Below are 23,486 nucleotides of genomic sequence, written 5' to 3'. Positions count from 1 at the left end.
CCCTCCCTCCCGAAAGCAGTTTCGCTCGGAGTAAGCTAGAGGTCGCAGCGAAAAAGCCGTGGCCCTACGAGATTTACGGTGGAGGAGGAGAGAAACAGGAGCGCGCAGGCGTAAACGGGGCAAAGCGCCTCTCCGCCCCCCCACTTCACGGTTGATCCCAGGGTTCTGAGCGTAAACCCTAAGTGACGTCACCTACGATTCCCATGGTAACCCGGAACCGGGGTAGGAGGCGGGGCTGGCGCGCTCCTGTATTTGTCCTGTTGACGCCACAGGTAGAAAAGTACATCCTGTTTCCTTTGAAAAAAATAAGAGGTGGGGGGGAGGAAAGCTATAAGATAGTCTAATTGGAGTTTGATTAAAAACATCTGAGCAGATGCAACAACATACAACTTTGGGTGGAAAACGATGTAAAGTTGTCAATTCTAAAATTAGTTTGCAATTATAATGCAATTCCATTGGAATTCCAGCGGGGTGGGTGGTGATTCAATCATCATGTAACGCAGGAGGTTGAGCCCAGGGATCTGGACCACGTTTTGATAGATCGAAAAAACCACAAGAAGCTCCTGATGCTTTTTATTATTTACATTACAGGCAGCACCAGTGGCAGCGACCATCGAAGCAGGACTGCGCCTCTTCCAGCCTGAGGCTTGTCATAAGGAGTCCAGTACAAAAGTGGCATGGTTTCAAGCTGCATAGACCTACGTGTGGCCCAGGCAGATAGCCACTGGCCAGAAGGAATGTATATTGTCCTGGAAATGAAATGTATACCCTCCTAATCTCTCCTCGGGATTTCTTGTCTGGTGACTGCTTCTTGACCCTTTTCTCCTGCACATACTCAGTGACATAGTATGGCCTTGGGTCACAAGTAGGTGTGTGCAACTTGGACCAACAAGCCTACAGGGCTCCCCATGGGACAAGATGGGCCCGCATCCCATTAGTAGACTGGCCCCAGTAGTCTGTAGCAGTCATTACTGTAATATTCTTGCATAGGCTGCCAGCATCCACCCCATGAGCTGAACAGTCTCATTTACAGTCCCATTTCTGCACTCAGTACACATGGGTACAGGCTATCGTACTTCTACCCATAATGCTGACAGCCACCGCACACCATTCCAAACCGTGTAGGCGAGCCATGGTGCAGTTAGCCTGTTTGCTCATGAGGGAAAATACCTTTAATGGTCTGATTGAAGAGGGGGTCAGAAGCCTTCCAGCCTTGCGTCCAGTCCCACCACCATGGCAGGCCAGCAGAGGCAACAGTGGGAAATTCAGTGGAGACCCAACAATCGGAGTGTTTGCTGACGGCTGCTAGCATACCGGCCCACTGTAGAACGGTGTTTCCAGAGCGGAGTCTAGGGGTGATAAGAGAGATGATTAATAGGAGCTAATAGAGGTAGATCTTGGCAGTCTGGCAATACACAAGCAACAGTCCGGTCTTTGGTTAATGTCATTACACCAGTTGGTGGATGCCCTGGCCACTGGTACTATGCCCTACCTGGCTCTAGGTTAAGGGCCTCCTGTACTTGAGGGGCCAAGGGAGGTGTGTGTACTTGCCAAATCGAGGCTATAGAAGTTCCCTTAGGAATTGAGGTCTGCAGTGGGTTGTATCAAACAAGGGTAAGGGACCAGGAGGACGTTACCGTAGGTGCTAGCTGTAACCCCATTATGAGTCCCTCTCCCCAAATTGCTGCCAAGGGACACCAACAGGATTCTACCTGCACCAGCCAAGGTCAGGTGAGGGTGCTTTTCCCCAGGGGTGTTTCTTCGCTGGCAAGAGCATGTTATTCCCAGTACAGGGTGCAACAGAGGCTTAATTGTAGGCAGATAGGTGCTGCCCAGGGTCTACTGAGAAGGTTGACAGGAGTGTTGGTTCCAAGCTCACAGGCAGTTGGAAAGATAGGTTGTTCACCGCTGGAATGAGCCAGTCAGTCTCAGAGCATTTTTCAAGAGGCCATTATCTCAACGAGGCCGGCTCTAGTAGGGTTGTATGGCAGATGGAACCTCCAATCTATATTGAGGGTATCTACCCAGTCTTGTCCTTGATGTCGTGTAAAATGGGTGCCTTGGTTGCTTTCAGTGGCATCCGAGGTCCCATAGGCAGCGCATAGCTGTTTGAGGCTTCAGACGGCGGCTTGCTGTGTGGCCCGTTTGCACAGGTGTGCTTGCAGTAAGCCAGTAGTCGTGTGGTCACACATCAAGGCACAGTGTGAGCCTTCTGGCAGTGGCAGGGGCCGACGTAGTCAACCTCCCAGTGGGGCAGCGGGCGGCCCCCTATTGCAGGCCACCTGTGTCTTGGGGTAGCCTGCGGGCGGGGTTGCTTCTCTGCACAGGCAGTGCATTGTGGACAGGCGTGGCTACACTGGAGTAGTGGAGTGGTAGGCTCCAAGCCTTTACCACATCCCATAAAGTCTTCTGCCCTCTGTTGTGGGGGGGCTATACCCGCAGAGCTCCCCCCAGCCGCCGCAGATGAGAATAAGTCTACCAAGACGTGATCTGCTTGGGGAGGAAAGGCTGACCAGTCTCTCAGAGGAGAAAGGCCTCGAGCCTCTCTTTCAATGGGCTTTTATTGAGTTCAGCTTGTATAGGGATACATATCAAAGAAAGGAAGTATTGTTTTCAGACAACATTTCTGGGATCATGGGGGTCCTTTTCAGTCAGGGTCTGGTAGCCAGTGTGACGCCAATCGGTTGTAAAACCTTGGGAAACAAACTTATTTTGTGCTTGGACCCTTAACATTTAATTTGAGGACATTCTTAGCAAAGCAGGTTTCACAGGACTTTATGCATTCTTTTTTAGGCCCGGTCACCCCACACCAGGAACGGCCGGTTCCAGTACAGGGCTGCACCCCCATTGGCATTGTTTCAGGCCTGAACCAGGCAGGCCGGTTCCCAACACTTCGTGGTGCATCTTTCTGTGGAGCCACTTGCCCGTGTCTTCTGCTGGAGCCTCTTCTAGCCAGCGGATACGAGCCAGGTTGTTGGCCTCAGCATTGCCAGGGCTGTGGAAAGGTTGGTGTCCATTGACATGGTAAAGAGTTACTACCTTTTCTAGACTATGTTCATAAATGTCCTTCCGTAGGTCCTGTCCCCGTAAGGGTTGCCGAGCTACCTGCCAGTCGTCTTGTTGCCAACGGAGCAACCGTGAGGTTAATCCTCTGTATACTGCCCAGCTATCATTGTAAGTCCTCACCGGCGCTGGTTCTCTCTTGGGTTACGACTATCTAGGCAGCTCTAGCCCATTGGCTGCTTTGTCCCGAGCCATGTTTCATCCATATGCTATCCATGCTGGGCTGATAGGCTACTGCCTTCCAGTTAGGTGGCTGGCCCTGGCAAGAGCCATCAGTGTACCAAGTGTCCTCAGTCACAGGTGCTGATCCCTCTTTAACAGCAGGTCCAGGCATGGGGAGGGGAGCGGGGGCCTCTGTGTCTGCATCGGTAGGTAACCGGGCCCTGGAGCTGCTGCAGCTCAGAGGGCGTTGTTACCATTTGCTGCTCTGTTGGAGATATGTATTCCGCTCAGTCATAGTGGCCGTGCGTGCCCTGGCTGGTGTGGCTCAGTGGATTGAATGCCGGCCTGTGAACCAGGGTACTGCCAGTTGGATTCCCAGTCGGAGCACATGCCTGGGTTGAGGGCAGGGTGCCCAGTTGGGGTGGGGGTGGCATGTGAGAGGCAACCACACATGGATGATTCTCTCCCTCTCTTTCTCCCTCCGTTCCCTCTCTAAAATTAAATAATAAAATTAAAAAAAAAAAAAAAGAGTGGCTGTCTGCGCCACTGAGCTCGGAGGTCGGTTTACAAAGTCCTTCACTCAACCAGCAATGGGGTGGGTAGTGTGTACTCCAACCTCAGCAGGTCCAGTGATGGCTTCAGAAGCTAGGAGAGCCTGGTAAACAGTGTTCACTTGTTCTGTTGGGTGGTATCGAGCCTCCGCCTCCTTCGAGAGCTGGGACCAGAAACCAATTGGTACTTCGGTATGCCCCTGCCATTGCTACAGGCCCCTGGTGTAGCCTTTGGGGGTGACATGGATGTCTAAATCACATGTCTGAGTTTGGCCTGTAACCCTAGTGCTTGCACCATCTTCACCACTTCTTTATTCGTTATTTATGCATTCATTGGTTGATTCTTGCATGTGCCCTGGCGAGGGATCAAACCCTAAACCTTGGCGTATCTGGACAATGCTCTAAACAAGGAGCTACTTGGCCAGGGCAGGACCTAATGTATTTTTGAAATGTGCTTCATACTCTTTTAAAAATGTAAGACGTGATTCCATTTACCTAACATTATTATATATCTGTATAAAGAAATGCATTGACAGGAAACTCACCAAATCTCCAATGGTGGTGGGATCTCAGGTGGTTTTTCCTTTTTCCTCCTATTTCTATATATTATTTTAACTTTTTATACTGAGCAAATATTACTTATATAATAAATACAGCCCTGGCTGGTGTGGCTCAGTGAATTGAGTGCCAGCCTGTGAACCAAAGGGTCACCAGTTTGATTCCCAGTCAGGGCACATGCCTGGGTTGTGGGCCAGGTCCCCAATGGGGGGAACGTGAGAGGCAACCACACATTGATGTTTCTCTCTCTCTTTTTCTCCCTCCCTTCCCCTCTCTAAAAATAAATAAAATCTTAAAAAGTAAAATGTCTCCTAAAAAAAAAAGTTAAACACACCTACTATATAACCCAGTCCTCCCATTCCAAAGTATTATCAACGTAAGAATGTCTCAACGTGTATGAGAGTTTGGAGGTTTTTTAATTTTTTAATTTTAATTATTTTATTTATTGATTGAGGGGAGAGAGAGAAGCGTCGACTTGTTGTTCCACTTACTTATGCATTCACTGGCAGGTTCTTGCATGTGTCCCGACCCCAGATAGGACCCCCAACCTTGGTTTATCAGGAGGACACTCGAACCAACTGAGCTCCCCAGCCAGGGCAAGAGTTTTATTTGAGCCAAACTGACAACAAGCTGGTGTGGACAAAAAAAGGGCTCCTTTGACCCACATGGTCCTAGAGTCTACACAAACTACCCACCCAGGAATCAGCACCAGAAGGGCCCAATTTGCTTGTGGGTAGTGGGGGAAGTGACTGAAAACCATCAGAGAGCTGAGCAAGCACCATTGTTCCCTCTCGGACCCTCCCCCACGTACAGCGTTACAACATAGGGACAAGGGTTGCCCCACCCTGGGGAACACCTAATGCTCCGCCCCTTACTACGTAACAGGCACTCCAAGGCAAAAAAAAACAAATGGCCCAAATGAAAGAACAGATCAAAGCTCCAGAAAAAGTACAACTAAGCGGCAAAGAGATAGCCAAACTATCAGATGCACAGTTCAAAACACTGGTGATCAGGATGCTCACAGAATTGGTTGTATATGGTTGCAAATTAGAAGAAAAAATGAAGGCTATGCTAAGTGAAATAAAGGAAAATGTACAGGGAACCAACAGTGACGGGAAGGAACCAGGACTCAAATCAGCAGTGTGGACCAGAAGGAAGAAAGAAACATTCAACCAGAAAAGAATGAAGAAACAAGAATTCAAAACAATGAGGAGAAGCTTAGGAACCTCCAGGACATCTTTAAACATTCCAACATCCAAATTATAGTGGTACCAGAAGGAGAAGAGGAAGAGCAAGAAATTGAAAACTTAGTTGAAAAAAATCAGGAAGGAGACCTTCCCCAATCTGGTGAAGGAAATAGACTTCCAGCAAGTCCAGGAAGCTCAGAGAGTCCCAAAGAAGTTGGACCCAAGGAAGCACACACCAAGACACAACATAATTACATCAGCCAAGATTAAAGATAAGGAAAGAATCTTAGAAGCAGCAAGAGGAAAGGACACAGTTACCTACAAAGGAGTTCCCATGAGACCATAAGCTGATTTCTCAAAAGAGACCTTGCAGGCAAGAAGGGGCTGGCAAGAAGTATTCCAAGTCATGAAAGGCAAGGACCTACAGCCAAGATTACTCTACCCAGCAAAGCTATCATTTAGAATGGAAGGGCAGATAAAGTGCTTCTGAGATAAGGTCAAGTTAAAGGAGTTCATCATCCCCAAGCCTTTATTATATGAAATGTTAAAGGAATTTATCTAAGAAAAAGAAGATAAAAATAGGAACAGTAAAATGACAGCAAACTCAGTTATTAACGACCACACCTAAAACAAAAGCAAAAGCAAACTAAGCCAACAACTAGAACAGGAACAGAACCACAGAAATGGAGATCACATGAAGGGTTAGCAGCAGGAGAGTGGGAGGGGGAGAGAGGGGGGGAAGGTACAGAGAATAAGTAGCATAAATGGTAGGTAGAAAATAGACGGGGGGAGGGTAAGAATATAAGAAATGTAGAAGCCAAAGAACTTATATGTATGAGCCATGGACATGAACTAAAGGGAGGGAATGTGGGTGGGAGGGGGTATGCAGGGCGGAGGGGAATAAAGGGGGGGGAGAATAAGACAACTGTAATATAATCATTAAAATATACTTTTAAAGGGGGGGGCTCTCGAGGCTGGTTACACCTCTGAGGGGTTTGGAAAAGAGGGTTGCTTCTGGCACTTCAACTGTGCATTCACCCAGATGCATGGGAACAACGGACAGGGCTGGCTTAAGGCAGAGATGGGCCTTTTATAGGCCTGGGTTGTGACTGCCCGCTCTGACCTACCCAGTTATTGTGAGTTTATAATCACATCAGCCTGTGTGGTTACTTTCTGTTAGATTATCACATCCCCCCTTTTTTGTCCGTAGTATTTACCAAAACGGAAGTATATATCCACACGAAGACAGGTATGTGAACACTGATAGCAGCTTTATGTGTAATAGTCCCAAACTGCAAACAGCCCAGGCGTTCACCTGGTGAGTAAACTGGGGCGCGTCCGTACAGTGGAACACTGCTTGGCGGGAAGAAGGAATGACTTAATACACGCAACAACATAGATGAAACTCAAAATAACTGCTTTTGAGAAAGAAGCCACACAAGAATGGGGCGCATAGTATATGATTCCATTTATATAAATTCTGAAAAATGCAAATTTGTCTATACTGGCAGACAGCAGACCAGCAGTCACTTGGGGGTGGGCAAGTGAGGGGGAGCAGGAGGGCGTGATTACGAGGAGGCAGAGGAAGACTTGGGGGTGATGGAAACACTTGTTACCTTGATTGTGGTAATGGTTTCACAGGTGTGTGTATGTGTCGACATCATCAAATAGCACATTCTTAACATATGCAGCTTACCGTATGCTGATTATACCCCTATCAAGCTGTTTTTAAAAAGAAACAATAGAAGAAAGCAATCACTGAGAAAGGTCTGCCCACAGTTGAACACAGAACTCTGATTCCTTCATCTCCACTTGGTGTCCCACTAGGAAGGGATTATTTTGGTTTTTGGTTTTTGATTTTTTTAAGCCATTATAGGGCTTTAATTTTTGAGTGATTACTTTAAAATAATTAACTTGCCCTGGCTGGTGTGGCTCAGTGAATTGAGCACAGGCCTGCGAACCAGAGGATTGCGGGTTTGATTCCCAGTCAGGGCACATGCCTCAGTTGCAGGCTAGGTCCCCAGTAGGGGGAGTGTGAGAGGCAACCACACATTGATGTTTCCCTCCCTCCCTTCCCATCTGTCTATAAAAATAAATAAAGCCTTTAAAAAATAAAATATTTAACTTGATGCTTTATTACACAGTATTTCATACGTACAAAAGGATGGTTGCACCTTATGTGAGTTAGGAACTGAGTTACAAATTCAACCCCCTTAAACCTACCACTCAGCCTGAGAACCAAGATATTACTGATACCTTTTGCAAATTCCTGGGGTCCTGCCTTACCCCACCCCACTCCCCTCACAGGGATTGGCATTCTGAATGTTGTGCTTTTTCTTCTGACCTCCTGATGTTCTACCACACGTGCACCAAACGAAACTAAACCACTCACCCCAACAGCAAGTGGCTTAATTGTGCTGTAATGCTGTGTGCGGTTTTATGTAATTCGGCATGACCTAAAGTCATCGGTGGCAGTATGTTCTGTTTTAGGTGTTTCCAGTCCTCCCGACAGCCCTGCAGGCAGACTTAGATGTGATCCACCCGGGGAAAGGCGGCTCAGCAAGCCCACTCAGCCAGGGCCCTGACTCCAGGGCCTCTCTTCCTCCACGTCACCCTCACTCCCCCCCCCTCGGAAAGCATGCCGAGGGGACTGCTCCGCACTGGGCAGTGACCAGGCGCTGGGCGCACCATAGTGAGCATGGCCACTTTATGGTTGTCGCCTCTTCTCTTGACCCTCACCTGACTGGCACGTGGGCCAGCTCCCTGAACACCCGGGCTGCCCACATCTCTTCCACTCACGCACAGAGTGACTCATCCCAGAGGCTTCTGCCCAGGGAGGGCCCTTCGACAGTAGCTATCACAAGGACGAACACAGCCAACCTCTGACCCAGCGATGCCACTCCAGGAATTTGTCCTAATGGACACTTTAATCCATACAGAAGGGCATTGGCAAAACATGTATTGCAGCATCGTTTTAATATCAAAGTAGTAGGAACGTTCCATCCATGGGAACCTAATTACAGGAGATTATTAGTTACGGGAAACCCATATGATGGCATACCACTGGCTACAGAAATCAAAGGGAGAGGCACAGATCATGGAAAGCTCTCCAGGACAGACTTTAAAGGGCACGATGTGAACAGAGTGCGCACCGTTACTATGGTGTAAAGACGGGGAAGAATGAGGCCTGACTGCTGAAATATGCATAGGTACTTCCAGAAGGGTTCATAAGAAAGAGGGACCTGGGTGGGAGGCTTCTCATCGATTTTGTATTTTTAAAAAATTGTGTAGCAGCCCTGGCTGGTATAGCTCAGTAGATTGAGTGCCAGTCTGCAAACCAAAGGGTTACTGGTTTGATTCCCAGTCCGGGCACATGCCTGGGTTGCGGGCCAGGTCCCCAGTTAGGGGTGCACAAGAGGTAACCGCACATTGATATTTCTCTCCTCATTCTCCTTCCCTTTCCCTCTCTCTAAAAATAAATAAAATATTTTTTAAAAGTTGTGTACCATAGGCAATGGCTACCAATTAAAAAATAAAACAATTTCAGTCTTTCAGTACATACTTCCAGGCTTCTTGATCTTCCTTTTGTGGCTAGCCTTTGCTGTCACCAAATATTTGATCGGAGGCCTTTGCTTTTCCCAGACCACCTACTTGGTTACACTTAGCAGCCACAACCATCCCCCGACTCCTTTTCAGACAAGGCTGGCAGCCCAGGGCTGAGGAAACTTGCCACAAGGTGGCGCTGTCTGCAGCTTGGTGCTCTATGGGCAGATCAGCCCTTCCTGCGTACCTGGGGTCTGGGGCCTCTGCTGAGTGGGAGCTCACCTCCCACTACTGGCACTCCTCAGTTTAATCCTACACCTCCATCAAGAAATCTAGAAAACTGAAAGTCAGCAACCATACCCCTGTCACCCCACCATTTGGCCTATCAGATGCTCTCCAAGCACAGGCAGACGGACAAGCCGTCAGAACTGGGAAGATCCCTCTCACCCTCCTTTGGGTCTCACAGAGAACACAGGCAAGAGTGTCTCCTCTCTGGTCTGACTCACCACTTCAGCTGAGAGACACAGTCGCTAGCAGTCAGCGCCTGGGGCTCTGCTGCGGAGTGGACAAGGAGCTACGACAGCCATGGGATGGATCATCAGGGGAGCTAGGGACCAGGCTGCTGCAGGCTCTTCACATAAGGTGCCATCTACCCACCATTCACTTATCGGACATGTCCCAACAGCCCGCCAGGTGTAAAGTTCCTATTTAAACCCTTGCCTTGCATATCACAAGGGCGACGATGGGGCCAAACTCAAGACCTGGCCCCTGGGCCTTTACTTAAGCTCTTCCCCCAGACGCAGGGCCTTCCCACCCGCTGCAGCCCTGGGCCTGCCTGTGCACTGAACCCCTCCTGCGAGGCCAGCTGCCAATCTGACTCCTTGGCCTCCTCACCTGCCTGAAGGCCATGGTCAAGAGCAGGCCTCTCAGGGCCTGGGACAACATGAGGTCCCCTGTAGTAGGGAGCCCAGGGCAACACAAAGCACAAGGTAAGCCATGGGTGGATGGATGTGCCCTCAAGGCAGAGGCTCCAGCCCTAACCGGTGTGGCTCGGTTGGTTGGGCATCATCCCGCAAAGCAAAAGGTCGCTGGTTCAATTCCCAGTCAGGGTACTTGCCTGAGTTGCGGGTTCTGTCCCTCGTTGGGTCCCATATGAGAGGCAACCCATCGATATTTCTCTCCTCTCTCCCTCCCTTGCCCTCTCTAAAAGTAAGTAACATAAACTCTTGAAAAGATGCAAGGACAGTTGCCCTCCCTGGGACCCGCATCCTGGCAGTGGCCCCTCTGTGAGCCCAGGGTGTGGCGCTGAGCAGGCCCTCTGGGAATGCTTGTGAAATGGACACAGGCTAATCTTCCCAGTCTACCCTGATGATAGGGCCCACGTTTCGTGGGCCCGGTCTGACCGCCTGGTCTGACCGAGCACCCTGACTCCCAGGCAGCAGGTAGGAGGCAGGGAGGCAGCCATAGGCCTGGGCAGGAAATTCTGGTCACGGTAGGCTGTCTCCATGGGCCTCGCTGGGGCTGGGTGGAGCAGCTCTTGGCTGGCCCCTCCTGGACCCTGGCTGCCTGGTGAGATCCCACATGGGCAGGGCTGCCCTGGATGAGAGTCCCTTTGTTCAGGGGCCTCCCGTCTACATGACTCCGTGGCCACACTGCAAAGCCGAGGGCTCATCCTAAGCAAGGGAGCCCAGAAGCACTGCCCCTGAGACACCTTCTGGGAACACTGGCCTCCCTACCACTGCTGCGTGGCACCCCCGTGAGGGAGCCACCACCACACTGGTAGCCTGCCCTTCGTTGACGCACCCCCAGCAGCTAGTGCCACAGAAAGATATGCTGGAGGGAGGGGAGGGAAATGAGACAGTGGGCTCAGCTCCCCTCAACCCAGAACGACCAGTGGAATAAAATCAAACCAGCTTTAATACCAATATAGTTCTCTCTTTTAAATACTATGTTCCCAGGACAGGGCGCAGGAGCAGGGTCTTGGCAAGAAGAGTGGAAAGGAAATGTAGAACAAAATGGAATGGATTGCCCAGGGCCTGCCCCCACGCTACCCTGGGCTGCCTGAGCGGAGTGGGAGGTGACAGCAGCTTCCTCTGGTCCAGTTATTGCAGGGGTGTGGGGTGGGCTCCCCTCCCCTCCACAGCCCTGAAACTTCTCAGGATTATTTCTGCCCTTTGGCCCAGCAAAGCTGGGAGCATGGGCTCCTCCTGTGCGGGAGGGGCCCCTTTGCCTAAAACGGACTTCGGCTAAGGCATGGGGGTGGGGTGGGGGAATGTCACTGGCGAGGCCTGGGCTGCTCAGTAGCTGCTCTGATGGCCTGTGAGGATGTAGAGGTTGCTGTGAGCCCCAGGGTTGTCGGTGGGAATGCTCTCCAGGATGATGTCTCTGGAGGGGAGAGAGGAATGGAGGTAAGCAAGGCAAGGCAGGAAGGCGCTTGGGCATGTCTGTCCGGCCTCAGGGGCATTTGAAAGGGAGGCCAGGTCCTACCTGTGGGCCCCAAGTACTCGGAAGACTCTTGTCTCATCTGTGATCTCTTGGGTCACCTGGCAAGAAAAGGGACACTGAGGCCACCCCAGCAAGTCCTCCTCTAAGAGGTGGAGACAACTGGGTGGAGAGCAGCCAGGTGCCTGAGTGCCACTCACCTCATTGGTGTCCAGGCTGCGGCCTTGCATTCCGTGGCTCCAGAAGGCCAGCACGCTGTCCTGCAGACACACTAGGAGAGGCCAGGCTACCATCAGCCCTGTGCCTGCCCTGAAGATGCTGGTTTCCCCAGCCACGCCCTGGGCCCAGCACGGCCACAGGGATCCTCACAGACCGCAGGTAACCAGGATGGCCCTTAAAAGGGGCTCAGGGGCCTGACTCCTTGTCCTGCTGCCAGCCCGAAGACCCCACAGGCCTGGGATACGCCCACCCCCCACTTCTGTCTGGCCACTTACCCACAGTCTCAATGGGGAAGTCAAAGGTCAGCACAGGAGCCAATGTGGCCGTAGGCTCACCCAGCAGGTTGACAATCCTCACGCAGCCTGCACAGGGAGAGGGCTGGTGGGTGGGGTGGGGTGGCTCCCTTCTGGGGAGGTGACCCACATGGCTTCCCTCACCCCCTACCCTCCGCTGTCTGAAACCCTAACCCCAGGGGCACTCACGGTCAAAACAGACTAGGACTGTGTCCCTGTCCACCTGGATCACCTGCTGGGCCGAGCCTGGGAGCCCCTCTGCAGGCAGAGAAGGGAGACATGAGCCATCAGCCCTCTCGTGCCCCCAAGAGGAGGACGCAGGGGACACGCTACTGGCAGCCCTTGGCCACAAGCACATGTCATTCTCACAACCTGGCAGGGCCAGGGTTCAGAACCTCACTGCACAGCTGGGGAACTGAGGCTCCGAGAGGCCAAGCGACCCTCCCGTAGGCTCACAGGGAGTGGACGTGAGCCCCAGGCAGCTGGGGGAGGGCAGAGGCTCTGGTGTCAGGAGAACCCAGCTTTCGGACTCAGTCACTGTGTGACTTTGAACCTCTGAGCCTTGCTTTCCTCACCCATAACACGGGCCTGATGATGTCAACCTTGCAGAGCCGTTGTGAGGATTAAAAATGAAACCCTGGCCAGTGGGTTAGAGCAGGGAACGAATACACCAGGGTTACAAGAATCAACCAACGAATACATAAATAGGTGGAACAGATTGATGTTTCTCTCTCTCTCTCTCAAACCAATTAAAAAAAAAAAAAAAGAAACCCTATGTGTTTGACCCCTGGTTCGGGGCCTGGGACACGGCAGGCTCTTAGTCCAGTGCCCTTTGCCTTCTCCTTTACCCACTGCCACTCACTCTGCTCCCATGAGCTGTCCCAACCCCCACTGTCCTGCTTCCTTGCTCAGAATAGAGGCCACAGGAGCCCGCCTGCCCAGTTTGGCTCTGTCCCTGCAGCCCCTGAAGTGCTGGTCAGTTTTTTCTTAGCTGCCGAGCCCTCTGCTCTAATGAAATCTTTTATGGGAACCCAGCTGAACGGAGGCTGGGCTTCTATGGACACACACACACACGTGCGCATGCACACAGCAGCCCAGCCCTCCTGCTTACCAGGGGGTATGAGGACATCAGGTGTCAGGCCAGCCTCCAGGGGCAGGACATGGAACAGGACACGGCAGCCAGGCCCCTCGGGGGCCTCAGCCCCCACACACACCTGCGGTAGCTCCTTCCCTTCCAGGACCAGTGGCTCCAGCAGCCCTGCTGGGCTAGGCAGGGGGCTGGAGAAGTTCTGGGGGCAGCAGGGGTGCTCAGGTCTCCATTTTTTCCCTCAAACCCACGGCCACCCACTTGAGGGTCCCCGTCCTCACCCCACCCGCCCCACACCTTCAGCAGCAGGAACTTCTGCAGTGGCTCATACCACTGCAGCAGGAGCAGGCTGGTGGGCAGGGCGGCCAGCAGGAAGGTGCTGCCCGTGTAAGGGTTCCGCACTGCAAGAGAGACGGACCGTGGGCCCCGGGCTGGGCCTGCGCCCAGGCCCCTCCCTGGTGCCGTCCAGCCCAGCTCTTACCCACACGACACTGCAGGCAGCCTTTGGTGTCAGGAATCTTGGTGGACAGGGCAAAGCGCCTGTAGGGGGACAATCAGGGCCTGCATCATGGGTGCCATCCGTGGGTGAGGCCCCCCCAGAGCCCTAAGAGGGGGGCACTGTCATCTCCTCTGCCTTACAGGGGAGAGACTAAGACTCAAGAGAGGCAAAGCCACTTGCTGCTATAACACGGCTGTGAGGGGCCCGGGATCTGAAGCTGGTCTCACAGCTCCTGCACCCACCTCTACAGCCTGGAGTCTGTCCCGTCCAGGGATTTGGATCCCAGGATTACCTCTACCTGTGTGACCTTGGGCAAGTCACTTAACCTCTCCATGCCTCAATTTCCTCATCTGTAGAATGGGGTAACAGGGCCACTACCTCACAGAGTGACGCATCATGTGCACTCACTGAGGGCTGGCTTTTATCATCCCGTGTTGCTACTTTCCTACCTATTTGCTGTCACTGAGAATGGAGAAATGAATGACCAGAGCGCAGCGGGGCCGGGTGCCGATGCAGGTCCCACTCCACCAGGCAGCCAGAGCGCTCCTGGCAGCCTGTCCCTGCCCACGGGACCCGTGTCACAGGCGGGTGGACAGGCCCAGAGATTAAGACTTGCAGAAAAGGCAAACGGCCTGCCCCCAGCTGTCTCAGCTGAGCCTACGGCCATGTGCGGCCATTGGATGACTCCCCTTGGTGCCTGGGAAGAAGTGGGGTCCTTGCCTTGGTTACTGGTTGTCCCCCCAAACTCCCAAGGGACTTGGAACCTCTTTCTTCCTCCAGGGAACAAGACTACATGTCAGCAGCCCTGCCATCTCCTCCCTGTGACCCAGGCCCTGGGTGCCCTCTGCCAGGATGTGGGCCCCGCCAAGAAAGCCAACGCCTACCTGTCTGTCTGTCTGTTTTGCTCTCTCTGCCCCATCCTCGCTCTTCTCTCTCCCCTTGCTCCTCCCACTCTCCCCCAACTGGCCTTGGGCACATAGTTTTGCGTTTGATTTTTTCTCCAGGCAACTCTGGTTCTCTGCTCTTTACATACATTTGAAGTGGACACTGTCACTCTGTGATTTTCCAAACACACACCCAAAGTGGCCTGTGGCTCACTGGGGCCATGATGGGCCTGTTTCCTGTAGGTTCTGGGCTGAACAAAGACCGGCTGGGGGAATGCGCTCAGGAAGCCTGGGGGCCGGGGCTCCAGGTGCAGCCCTCCAGCGAGCACGCTGAGGAAGGGCATCTCCCCAGCTGTGGCAGCCACTGGCCTGGCCTCCCCGGTCTGACCCACGGGCTTCCACCAATTACCTGCTCTAACAACACCTAAGCCCACAGCCCAGTCACCCCCTCAGAAGTCCGCTTCACCCAGCCAGCAGCTGACCGAGGTCCCCGCTTGCGTATCTCAGACTCAATGTGACAACATTGAATTCCGCTCCACCCACAGCCGATGACAGCTCCATCCTTCCCATTGCCCAGGCCAGAAACCTTGGAGTCATCCTTGACTCCTCTTTCTCTCCCATCCACCAATTGTCAGGAAATCCTGTTGGTTCGACTTTCAAAATAAAACCCAAATCCAACCATTTTCCACTTCCTTCACTGCTACCCTGGCCCAAGCCACCATCACCTCCCATCTGATTATCTTAACGGGCCCTGAAGGCCTTATGCTTCCACTCTGCCCCCTCCGGTCTGCTCTCAGTACAGCAGCTGGAGCGGTTCCATGAGCACCTCCGAGCACACAGCTCTGCTGCAGTGGCTGTCGGGCTGCTCCAAGTCAAAGCCAGAGGCCTCACTGGGCCACAGGGCCCTCCTAGGTCACCTCCCTCCCTCCACCCACTGGCCCACACCAGCCTCCTTACTGGTCCTCAAACCGGCCAGGCCTGCTCCTGCCCCAGGGCCTTTGCACGAACATTCCCTCCCCCTGGGATGCCCTTCCCTCAGATATCCACGATGTTTGCTCCATCACCTCATCCAAGCCTTTGCTCAAACAACACAGTCTCAGCGAGGTCCTTCCTGACCACCCTGCTCTGTTTGAAACCACAATCCAGGCCCCACACCGCCTGGCCCTCTTCCTCCTGTGCTTCTCCGTGTAGCAGGTTCCCCTCTATGTGGCAGCACAGAATAGACTTCCCTTTTACGTGGATTCTCTGTCTTCCTCAATGAGAAAAGTTGGAGAACATAAGGGTTTCTTAGTTCACAGAAGCATTTTACGCCCCCAGACCACTGCCTGGCACATGCTAGATGCTAAAGAAATGAGGGACTCTACCCTGGACATCCTGCGGGTACCTCATAGCACACCCTGCTCCTCTGGAGGTCTCCCAACCCCTCCCTCTCTCTGGAGCTCACTCTGACCCACCCCAAATCCTGTCAATCCCACTTCCTCCGTGTTGCTCTCCAGTCCTCATGGTCCTGTAGCCAAACCCCCGTCATCTTGGGTCACTACGCTGGCCACCTTTCTAGGAGCCCACAGTCTCCCGCTCTAAACCCTCCTCCCCACTGTCCCCACAGCCTGCCAGCAGGTGCCCCTGGTTTTCATCTCTCTGGTGACGTCCTCTCTCCCTCCCCTCAGCTCTAGGAGAGAGCCCCTGAGCTAGGCCTGCCCCACCCCAGCCCCAGCTCCTCATCCCCTGGCCCAGTGACTGGCTCAGGGGGAGGCATGGACCTGAGCTAGACCATTGAGAATCGGCCCCCAGACTTTTACGAGAATTAATTGGAAATAGAGGTTCTGGTTCCATGAGGCTTTGTCTAGTGGGATGCTGGCCTGGAACTGCAGGCACCCATCAATTGACCGGAGAGCCCATGTGAGAATGAAGGTGACAAAGGAAAAGGGAGAGACGCAGAAAGATTCCTGATGACGCCATTCACACCTGGATCCAGCTGGGCCTGAAGCTAACCCTACTCCTGGACTTTCAGCTACATGAGCCATTACAGTCCCTTTGAATTGAATCACCTGCGACAAGAACCCTGATTGACATGCACAGGGGTCCTAAAAGGCTCACAGTACTGTCACCAGTTGGACAAAGCCCAACTCCTGGGTCTGGCATCAAAAGAAGCTCTCTGCCACCTGTGCAGCTGCCTCTCGAGCTACTGCTCCCCCCTCTCGAAGGCCAAACACCTTATAACTCCCCAGTCACCAGCCTGCACTTGCACTGTGAGTGCTCTTCCCTCTGCCTGGAAGGCTCTTCCCCAACTCATCCACCCGGAGGACCTCCACATACTCTGGAACTGCATGAGTGAGCCTGATCTTTCTGCAGCCACCCCGCCCCTTCCAGCTCCCTCGGGTTCAGTTCAGTACCGGGTGCTGACTGTCAAAGACGGACTCATTTGTTTCATCGCCTTCGAGCTCAGCACGAGACCGAGCGCACACCGAGTACTCAGTGAGCGTGTGCCCCACAGCCCGAGCACCACGGCTTCCACAGTCGGCAAAGCGCTTTCACATCCGCTCTGTCAGTGCAGTTGAGCACCTCCCCTCCCCACAAGCCTGGGTCAGGGGGAGGGGAGGTGCTCAACTGCACTGACAGAGGAAGAAACTGAGGCCCAGAAAGGCAAAGTGACACGTCTAAGATCACAACATATCCAAGAGCTAAAGTCCCAGTAACGAGCAAGGCCCGAGTCCAACTCTGGCTCTGCCCCCTGCCTCCCCCCTGCTCCCCTCTCCCCTGCACATCCAGGCTCCCCCAGGGTCCCCAACCTGGGGATGATGCGCTGGGTGAGGCGGTTGGTGGGGATGGAGAGGGGAACCTGTTGCTGTAGTCGCCGCTGCTCAAATAGGCCTGGGAGGTCATGGGCCCAGATGTGCGTGGATTTCCCTGCCAAGGAGGGAGGGCAGGGCTCAGAGAGTGTCAGTGGGTAGGACGCACCCCCTGCCTACCCCAAGCCCCGCCCACTCCAATTTGTACCTGAGAGTGACAGCAGCACGTTATTCACGCAGTAGAGCCAGGTGCAGCGGTGAGAGATCAGCTGTAGGCCACAGAGTGCCAGAGGGACAGGCAGTCAGCACCCCAGGCCCCCCCAAGGCCCTCCGCCCTCTGCAGCCAGCCGGGCCTCACCTTCTCCAGTGTATCCTCATGCAGTTCATGCAGGTTGAGGGTGTAGATGCCTTCCTCGGCCCCCACCACCAGGAACTGGTCTGCAGGTTTGGGTACGGGGTCAGAGGTCAGTCACTTGCCCCGACCCAAGCTGGGGATTCCCAGGCTCCTGCTTCCTCTCTACCCCTGGCCTACCCCGGGTGACAGGGTGAATCCATGTGACAGCAGCGTGGATCCGCAGGGGGCAGCCGTTGAAGACCTTGGAGAAGCAGGCACCCATCTGGGGGAGGCAAGAGGTGGTAAGGAAGCACAGGGAGAGTGGGCAGTAGGCGGCGGGGCTGCAGGGCGGCAGGGCAGACACTTACGTGCACCTTGGGGGTTGGGGGGAGCCCATGGCAAGACGATCTCTGTGAGGGAAGGGAGGAGTCAGGGTCAATGTATCACCCCCGGCCTCCCATCTCCCCAGCCCCTCTGTAGCACCCCCTCACCTCGAGATCCTCCCGGTGCTTCACAGTGGCCCAGGCAGTAGGGAGAAGTGGGGGGATGTCAGGGCCTGGGGGAGGCTGGGGTGGGGTTCCTGCAGGCAGAGACCCCATGTAAATTCCAGTCCCAGCCCCCACCCTGGGCCTGCTGCCTGTCCCCCAAAGCCTGGGACTCACCAGGGGGGCTGGACAGAGCGTCCTCAGCTGGAGGCTCGTGGGGGGATGGCCCCAAGAACGGGGCTCGCTTGATGGTTCCTACGGTGTCGTCTGGAGAGTCCAGCTCCTGGCAGGAAGGTCAGGGGCCCAACCCAGCGGTTCACAGGTCACCTTGTAACCCAGTCCTACCCCAAGCACACCCTCTATGGCACTTTCTCCCACCCCGCTCCAGCTTCCCTCCAGTCCGCACCTGGAGTTCCAAGGCTGGCCGGATGGTCAGGCTCCTATGGCAGGTAATAAGAGGGAAGTAAGGCATGGGATGTGACTGGGCCCGCTGCCCCATCCGTCCTCCAGGCCCAGCCCTCACCTTTCCTCCAGGGCCTCCTGGACTGACTGCAGCAGGCTCCTGGGCAGGAAGGGGAAGGGCTCAGAACTCTGCCTTTTCTGCAGCCCCCACACCCTCCCCTGCATCTTCGCTCTCCCTCACTCACCCACTCAGCTCCTCCTTTCCCAGCAGCGTCCACTCCTCTTCCCACTGTGGGGAAACCGCAAAAGAAAGATGGGGGACAGAGACAGATAGGCAATGTGAGAGGGTGATCAAGAGGTTGTCGGGGAGAGGGAAGACAGACAGATGGAAAGGGAGACAGCCCTGACTGGTGTGGCTCAGTGGATTGAGCGCCGGCCTGCGAACTAAAGGCTTGTCAGTTCGATTCCCAGTCAGGGCATGTGCCTGGGTTGCGGGCCAGGTCCCCTGTAGGGAGTGCTTGAGAGGCGGCCACATGTTGATGTTTCTCTGCCTCTCTTTCTCCTGCCCTTCCCCTCTGTCTAAAGAGAGGTAAATAAAATCTTTAAAATAAAAAGGGAGACAGTGACAGAAAGAGACTTGTGTGAGAGAGAGAGGAAGACAGTGAGAGGCAAAGAGGCAGTGGAAGAGAGACAAACAGTAGAGAGAAGGAGACAGAGAGCGAGGCAGAGAGAGGCAGACCGTGGGAGTGAGGAAGTGCTGACGGCAGTGAGTCAGCCTGCTAGTGACAGACATGAGCCTGAGGCCGGGAGGGTGCATGGCACGGAGTGGGCCGGGGGCCCGGGCCTGTGACGGGCCCACTTTTTAGAAACGTGTGGTCCCCGCGCCGTCTTCCAGATGACTGTCCAGAAGGACTTGGCCCAGGAAGGAGCTCCCAGCCTTCCACATCCCTGGGTGGGACAAGCCTGCCTGGACGGCTTTCCCAGGCCCGAGGGCCAGTGCTTCAGAGACCCGATTTGAGATGCTCGACCCAGCACAGCGCCCTAGCCCGCCCTGCATGACGCCCTTCCCACAAAGCCAGCCCTCTCACCGGCTCATTTAGTGGATCTGTTTCCTTCCTGCGTGGGGCGCCAAACTTCACCTGGTTAACTGGGGGGTCCAGCATACACAGGTTAGGGGGAATGAAGACTCAGGACTTACCCACACACTCACATCAAGTCCACGCACGCCGCCCCCCCAACTCCACTGACTCACACTGGATCTCTGAGGGGGTCCTCTCCGCCTGGCCGTGCTGACCCCGGGAGTGAATGGTGTCTGGAAACATGTCATAAGTCTAAGAAAGAACATAAACAGTGGCTACACACCCAGCACTCACCCCACACCACATCCAGCGTGCTTCACACGCATCAGCCCTCTGAGATGGAGTGGCACCCTCATTTCCCAAATGAGTACACCAGCACACAGAGGCAAGTAACTGGCCAAAGGTCACACAGAAAGCAGAAGATGGCTGAGAAGGGTCACGGTCAGCCTGGGTCAAGGGCAGGAACCTATCAAAGGGTAGTGCAGAGGAAGATTCAGCTTCAGGGAAGATCAGCTCAGGGAAGATTCCTAATGGGTGGCTCCCTGTGCTGGAAATATTCAAGTTAAAGGGCCTTGACCTATATTGCCATTGCACTCCCTACAACCGGGCCAGGCCTCTACCCAGTTCCCCAGTGGCCCTCACTTACCTCCAGGTCACAGTCGTCTGGGGAGGGAGCGCCCAGGTGGGGGTCATTGGCCTTGTCCAACAGCTGTGTGAGGAGAGCCCGAGGGAGCTGCTGTGCTGTGAACGGGTGCTGGAGGGGTGAGGAGGGCTCAGGTCAGTCTCTGGCCCCCAGGTCCCTGCTTTCAAGCACTGGGCCCCCTGCCCCACCCCCTGCCTCCCACCTGTAGAAGCTTCTCTGCTGTTGGCCTCTTCTTGGGGTTCTTGGTCAAGGCCAGCTTGAGGAAGTGGTGGAAATTCTGGGTCCTAGTGGGCACAAGAGCCCCCAGCGCCCAGACCCAGGTCAGTCCTCACACGGAGCATCCTGCCACATTCCCCCTGCTGCCACTCCAGAGGAGACTGCCGGTCCTGCCCAGGAAGGAGCCCACCCGCGGCCAAGGGCAGCTGGCCTGAGCAATACTGCTGTTGCGACACGGATGATCCTCCATCAATAACCATCCGCCCTTCTTCCCTGTCCACACTGGTCCCAGGCCCACAGGGGGAGCCCAGGCCCCTCCCACAGACAGTCTGCAGAAAACCAGAGAGGTCAGGGCTCTTGAGGCTGCACCCTGAGAGTTGGCTCCTCTACCCTCATGAGGACCAGGTGAAAAGGGGGCCCCAGCCAGGGACGTGGGCTCTCACCAGCGAGTCTTGTCCCTCAGCTTAGGCGGCTGGAAGCTGCTCTTGGACATGAGCATCAAGGCCCTGTGGGGAGCAAAAGGTCAGGAGTTGAGGGTAGGCAGGGCCTTAGGGGTCAGGCAAGGGGCAGGGGTTCCACTGACCTCATGGGGTGCAGGTGGAAGAGTGGGGGCTGCAGCTCGCCCAGCTCAATGGCTGTGATACCCAGGGCCCAGATGTCACACAGCTCGTTGTAGCCACCTTTGCGCTCCACAGCAGCCACCTCAGGGGCCATCCTAGAGGCGAAGTCACAGATAGGATGGCTGGGGGCCCCCCTGTGGCCCCCCACCCCCTCAGTCCAAGGTGCAGCCTCACCAGTATGGAGTCCCAATGAAAGACCTCCTCTTAGCCACAGACGCCGTCAGCTCGCCTGACACCCCAAAGTCAGCTGCAGGAAGAGAAGCTACTCGCACCCGCCCGCTGGCTGCCACTCCCCACCCATCCCTAGGCTCAGGATGCACCTGGCAGAGCTCAAACAGCAGGTGGACCAAGTTCAGCTACAACTGCCAAGGCCAGGTTCCCCTCTTGGGAAGGGTCAACCACCTTCTATCGCTGACCAAATGCCAGGTCCCATGCTGAACTCCATAGAGACCCAACCACATCTAACTTCTAGGAGGAAGGCAAGACCCTTCTACTTTTCTCAATGGGGAAACTGAGGTCTGAGCTGTAAAGTGACTTGCCCAAGGATGCCCAGCACTTGAATGCACACTCTAAGACCCTAGGAGTTCCCACAGAACCCTCACCCTGATTGTGTTCCCAAGGTACTGACCCAACTTGACATCTCCCTGGAGGGTGAGGAGAAGGTTGGCTCCCTGTAGGAACGGAGAAGAGAGAATCCCATCTGGTACTCCCGAGAGCTGCCTCCTCCCTCCCCCAATGCCCAAGGCCAGGCCCCTACCTTGATATCTCTGTGGATCTTCCCCTGAGAATGCAAGTGGTGCAGCCCCTGGGGACAAAGAGGAGACCCTGAGAGTAGCTACACAGAGCCATCCCACCTTTCCTGAACACCCTCTGAGGACTGGGGCCCCCCACCCAAGCAGCTTCCTCCTCCCCTCTCCTCAAACAGGAAGTGACTGAGCCAAGAGGGAAATGGGCTGCTTCCGGCAACAGGGCTAGGGCCCCTTCTCCCAGGTCCCATAGCCCCTCAGGGCCGAGGCACTCCACCCCCCAATGCACTGGCCAGCTGGGCTCCCTGCCCAGAGCTCCTGGGGATTGGGCGTGTGAGCAGCCTGATGGGCCTAGCTACCTTCAGTGCCTCTCGGCAGACATAGGCAATCTGCAGTTCTTCCAGGGGCCCGGTGGCTGAAATGGAAGGGGTGAGGGCTGGCATGGGGGTTTGGGGAATATGCTGACCCTCCCAGGCCACCCTGGGTCAAGGAAGCAGCAGGCAGTCTAGAATACAGAGCCCAGAGAAGGCTAGTATTTTTCTCAAGGTCACACAGCCAGTGATGAGTAGACTTGGGCCCCAGCTCTTCCCTCCTGCCACATGTTGGGGTAGAAGGTGAGAAGAAGGCTGTGGCCCTCTGGGGCCTGGAGTCCTGGCCCTCACCATGATAAATCTCCTGCAGGGACCCCCCTCCGCAGAACTCCATGCAGATCCACAAGCGGTCATTCCTGGTGGGACACAGAGCTGGGGTGGGCACATGGCAGGGCCACACATAGGGGCTGCGTGAGTGTGGGCAGGGAGATCAAGCAGCCTCACCTGAGATAGCTGCCAATGTAGGCCACCACGTTGGGGTGGTGGCACTCACGTAGGATGGTGATTTCCTGCTGCAGGGAGCTGATGTCGTCCCCTGGGGAGCACAGGGCATAACGGGGGAGCCTCAGAGGGATCGCCCTAACCCAGTGCCCTCATCTGCCAGTGAACACAGAGTGCTTCCTCCCTCTAAGCCAGAGAGGTGACAAGGGACAGGATCTCCTGGGGCCTGCCTCTCAGGGGGTATCGGAAATGTCAACTCTCCGCCCCTCACACCGCGCCAGGCCCTCTGCCCTCCCTCCAGCGCAGAGGCCCTGGCTCCGGGCCCTCACCTGGGTCTAGCTTGACTATCTTGACCGCGGCCAGTTCGGACGTGACCGAGTCGCGGGCCTACAGGCACAGAGTGAGGAGGGGAGCTTAATGAGGAGGGGGGCGGGACTGAGGGCTGGATCCCGCTGGCACCCTCCTCGCTGCTCCCCCGCCCGTCCTGCCGCACGACGCACCTTGTAGACGTCGCCATAGGTCCCGGTCCCCACGCGCTGCAGCAGCTCAAAGCGCTCCCGCGGATCCTGCAGCGACACGTCCCGCAGCAGCGCCATGGCCCGGCGCCGGGCGGGCCGGCGGACAGACGCGAGAGCTGCGGAGCGGAGCCGGCGCGGGGCGGCGCGGGGCGGGGCAGGGCGGGCACCGGTGGCTCAGAGGCCGCGGGGGCGGGGCCAGGGCCTGGGGCGGGGCCAGGCAGGGGATGCCCCACCGCCTGGCCGGGAGGAGGCGCCCGCGGGACAGGCCCTCGCGGGGAGGGAAAACCCCGAAGCCCCGCAGACCGAGGCCCTTCAGCCAGCCACGGGTTCCCGGTATTCTACAGGTGGCAAGCC

At 55.2% G+C, this 23,486-nt stretch overlaps 1 protein-coding gene across 3 annotated transcripts; it reads right to left on the bottom strand.

Moving 5' to 3' along the window:
• Window positions 1-10,963: 10,963 nt before the first annotated feature.
• Window positions 10,964-23,263, bottom strand: MAP4K2 (mitogen-activated protein kinase kinase kinase kinase 2). Of its 3 annotated transcripts, XM_024574365.3 has the most exons (32): window positions 23,115-23,263; window positions 22,944-23,001; window positions 22,618-22,708; window positions 22,465-22,529; window positions 22,162-22,217; window positions 21,814-21,861; window positions 21,685-21,727; window positions 21,231-21,303; window positions 21,020-21,151; window positions 20,880-20,942; window positions 20,423-20,504; window positions 20,224-20,331; window positions 19,751-19,829; window positions 19,587-19,645; window positions 18,744-18,787; window positions 18,620-18,658; window positions 18,503-18,536; window positions 18,274-18,379; window positions 18,103-18,191; window positions 17,980-18,021; window positions 17,810-17,894; window positions 17,636-17,715; window positions 17,486-17,546; window positions 17,278-17,395; window positions 13,587-13,645; window positions 13,403-13,506; window positions 13,130-13,307; window positions 12,208-12,276; window positions 12,001-12,087; window positions 11,707-11,777; window positions 11,552-11,607; window positions 10,964-11,449 (listed from the first exon to the last, which is right to left on the bottom strand). In XM_024574365.3, the coding sequence occupies exons 1-32, from the start codon at window positions 23,208-23,210 to the stop codon at window positions 11,362-11,364; spliced, it is 2,463 nt and encodes an 820-aa protein (XP_024430133.1). In that variant the 5' UTR covers window positions 23,211-23,263; the 3' UTR covers window positions 10,964-11,361. The 3 variants fall into 3 exon arrangements, with proteins under 3 accessions (XP_024430133.1, XP_045039074.1, XP_045039075.1); XM_045183139.2 differs by lacking the exon at window positions 22,162-22,217 and having other exon boundaries at window positions 21,659-21,727; XM_045183140.2 differs by lacking the exons at window positions 22,162-22,217; window positions 23,115-23,263 and having other exon boundaries at window positions 22,944-22,992.
• Window positions 23,264-23,486: the final 223 nt, after the last annotated feature.

Source organism: Desmodus rotundus, chromosome 5 (assembly GCF_022682495.2).
Source record: "Desmodus rotundus isolate HL8 chromosome 5, HLdesRot8A.1, whole genome shotgun sequence".
Taxonomy (NCBI): Eukaryota; Metazoa; Chordata; class Mammalia; order Chiroptera; family Phyllostomidae; genus Desmodus; species Desmodus rotundus.
This window is presented reverse-complemented; position numbering and strand designations above follow the sequence as displayed.

Bases quoted from the DNA above. Each gene is read 5' to 3' on its own strand.
- MAP4K2 (XM_024574365.3), bottom strand. From the start codon at position 23,210: ATGGCGCTGCTGCGGGACGTGTCGCTGCAGGATCCGCGGGAGCGCTTT. The intron at 22,709-22,943 runs GTGAGGGCCCGG...TGTGCTCCCCAG, and splicing joins GATAGTCAAGCTAGACCCAG to GGGACGACATCAGCTCCCTG. The intron at 18,788-19,586 runs GTGAGAGGGCTG...GTTTCCCCACAG, and splicing joins CAGATCCACTAAATGAGCCG to TGGGAAGAGGAGTGGACGCT.